The 3367-nt window shown below is 55.2% G+C and overlaps 1 protein-coding gene across 1 annotated transcript in view; it reads right to left on the bottom strand.

Annotated features, from left to right (window-relative positions):
- The window catches only part of VWC2 (von Willebrand factor C domain containing 2), a gene marked incomplete at its 5' end in the record, with an annotated part of 53742 nt that extends 51924 nt beyond the window's left edge, over nt 1-1818 (bottom strand). The window contains one exon of the mRNA XM_084260894.1: nt 1105-1818. Coding sequence (XP_084117020.1) covers nt 1105-1818 — 714 coding nt within the window. The remainder of the gene's footprint in view (nt 1-1104) is intronic.
- Between the last annotated feature and the right edge of the window lie 1549 nt (nt 1819-3367).

The following is a 3367-nucleotide window of genomic DNA, read 5'->3' on the forward strand; positions in this document are numbered from 1 at the left end:
AGTACCTTCTCCCTCTTTTGAGTAGAGAACTGCCATCCCAAAGCTGAATGCAATCTATGAGGGTGGTATGGAAAAAGCAAGGATGGTATGATGCTTTCTGTCATGCTCTGAAAAAAATCACTGACAATCTACCCCTGAAGAGAATAAGGGGATACATGGATTTATTCTGGAAAGAGTAGTTCTGCTTCTTTGCTTATTTATTTCTCAAGAAGTTTATAAATCAAAGTTAAGTTTCCAAGAACACACAAGCACCACAGAAAGCAGAGTTGGCAACTTGTTTACAGTTTTCACAAAAGAGATTTTCTTTTTCTCCAACCTGCCAGAACCCTGAACTGGATTTTGTACTCCCCTCAACATATTCACCTCAAAAAAAGTGCTGGTTTGTTCAGAAGTGGGTTTTGAACCAGCCCTGTACCCACTAGCTGCTCTTAGAGCCTGCTCTGAAATCTCAGCCAGGATAAAATACTCAAGGGAAAAATGCAAGGAGAGCAGCTAGCGAATTACCCCAACTCCAAAACTTTTCAGTGCACCTAAAGAGACCCTATTCTAAAAAGGCTTCCCTAAACTCAAAGCTTTTCAAGTCCATCGTTTAGGTATGACTGGAATTCAGACTGCAAAGAATGCTACTATTAAAAGGAAGGCCCACAGTCCTCAGAAAGCAAGCAAGCATTTCACCACCATGTCAGCACAGTTTAAATGGTTAAAAATGAAAAGAAAGTGGCTGTTTGGAAAAAAGGTATCATCACAGGCTGATTACTAGAAAAAAAAAAAACCCCAGCTGGATCCCTGCAAGGAAGAAGTTTCACAGTTAACAGTTCAATAAGGAAACAAATGTCATGCTGGAAATTCTCATAAAATCCACATCACCACCAAGTAGCATCCTTTCAAGGAACACTTTTTACTGTAAATACCAAAGGAATTAATAAAGACCAGCCTCCTTGTTTAAAAATGTTACAGCACCACAGAGCAAGAAAGGTCACATTTAAGGGGAGTATTTTACAGCACTGCAGAGGTTGTATCAACACGAGAAAGCACCTGACGAACGTAGCACCCCTTTAAATGACAGAAGGACCCCGTGAAACAGCTTTTGGCTTCCTCCCTTACCATGAACTCCTCCAGGGTCTGGTAGGTTTTCCCTCGGAACTCGCAGTAGTTCTTCCTCTCCTTGCACTGCGGGCAGCACTGCGTGGTGTCCACATGGACGCAGCGAGGGTGGAGCCTGGGGCACTCGGGCTGAATGCACAGCGGGCCCTCCTCGGTGCAGAGGCAGGGGCAAGCAGAGGGGCCCGGCGCAAACTTCTCCCCGATGGCATAGACGAAGCCGCTCTCATCCACGCAGCCTTTCCCACGATAGTCCGGGTAGGCGTACTCCTCCGGAGGCTCAGGAGTGACGCTCGCAACAGCTTCTGGGAGAGACGAATCTTCAACCACCTGAGGTTCCTCGGGAGCAGCGTCCCTTTGCTCTTGCACTTGGATGCTCCCGGATTTACTGCTCGTTCCCTGGCTGTTCCAAGCCTGCTTCTGCTTAGTCCAAGACTCCTTGTTCGAGTAGTTCCTGTTTCCTTTGCTCTTCCAGTCCCTGCTGCCCTCCTCCCTCCCGCTCCTGCCGATCTCATTCATTTTCCCCGGGCCTGTCTGGCTGTCCCTTGTCGATGTGTGGTCCCTCTTTTCCTGGCTTGCCTTTATCTCCTGTTTGTCTTGAGCCTTGGCCAGCTTTTGTACAGGTATGGTGGAGCTACAGAGGGCAACCATGAGGCAGCAGGTTACGAGAAGCGAACTAGAGAGAGCTCCAATTGCCATTGCAGTAGAGCTGGGCATCACCTACTGCATCCCACAGGGGACACTGCATTCACATCGGAGGGAAGCGCTTCACAGATCCACAGTCCCTAGGAAGAGAAAGGATTAGGAACGCTTCAGCTTCTGCACTTCTCCCTCCCCCCCCCTACCCCCCCACGCCTCCACCGATGCAACATCTCAAACAATATGCAACCTGCCTCGGTAGTTTATGCAAAAGGCAAACAACTGCCTGCTGCTGCATCCCTCCTCCTCCTCCCCCGCTCTGCCAAGTCTTATAAATAGCAGCACTCTGGACACGGACCGGGCATCTTCGGCTCCGTGAGAGCACCACGCAGAACTCTGGGGAGTTAGGACCGGCAAAGACAGGGGCATGCAAAGAAAGCAGAACGTGTGGGGGCTATTTTTCCTTCCAGACGACAACACGTGAAGAGGACGGACGCTGAATTAAACAGAGATCCCCAAAACACAGCAGAGTCCGGAACAGAAACCAACCAACTGAGTCCTATTTGCTGACTGCATGCACGATGATTTCCATTAACCTCTTATTCAGCCTGAAGTGTGCTGTTCGGTTGGGTTTTTCTTTCATACCTACCCGTGAGTACATTTCTTTAAAAGACAAGTAAAGCCAAGCATATCACAGCGAGTAAAGCCGAATTACCTCTCCTCCGAACTACCTAAACGAGCACAGACCACCTCTTTCTCCCCCTGTTTTAAAGGCACAGCACAGCCGCTGAGTTTCCGCAGCCAAAGGGTCAATTTAACCCATATCTTCCAGGAGTTCAGCAGCACCCCCGGCTCCTGTCCTTAAAACACTGCACGTTAAATAGGGGAAAGAGAAACCAAAACCCCAGACCCACAATACGTACACTACTCCGGCCGCGGCAAGGAAAGGCGCTCCAGCCTCCCGGCACGGCCGCACCTCTGAGGTACCGCTCCTCAAAGCCATTTAAAAGCCTTCCCTCTCTGCCCGCCCGTGCATCCCTCCCCCTCTCCCCCCGGCCCTCGCCGGCGGCGGCAGCACCGCGGGGCAGCGCGCTGCCCGGCCGCAGCGGGGGAGCCCGGGCGCCGTGCCGCCCGCCCAAACTTTCCGGCGGGCCGGGCAGCGCCGCCCGACCCCCTCCCGGTGGGGTTGGGGGGAGGCGGGACCAACCCCTTCCCCGGCCCCACAGCCTTAACCCCGTGGCCCGGCGCCTCCCTACCTGCGCCGGAGACGGGCTCAGCCCCGCCGACGACTCGGAGCGGCGAGCCTCGCCCCCCGCCCGGCTCCCATGGCGGGGCCGCGGCCGGCCGGCCGGACAGCGCCGGCTCCTTGCTGCCCGCCCGCCGCCGCGGACCTGCAAAGCCCGCACCGCAGCGCCGGCGTCCAGCCGATCCGGCCCCGCCGCCCCGGGGGCGGGCTCCGCCGCGGTCCCCGTTTCTCTCACATGGCGGCCGTGCGCTCCCGACCCGGGGGCGGCGGCGACGGGGCAGGACGGGGCGTCCCCTCCCTCTGCCACCGGGCCGGGCGCAGGGCAGGGCAGGGGAGGGGACTCGCCGCTCGCCGGGGGGGGAGCTGCAGCGCCTGGCACGG

This window comes from Gallinula chloropus (genome assembly GCF_964237585.1).
Source record: "Gallinula chloropus genome assembly, chromosome: 2".
NCBI lineage: Eukaryota > Metazoa > Chordata > Aves > Gruiformes > Rallidae > Gallinula > Gallinula chloropus.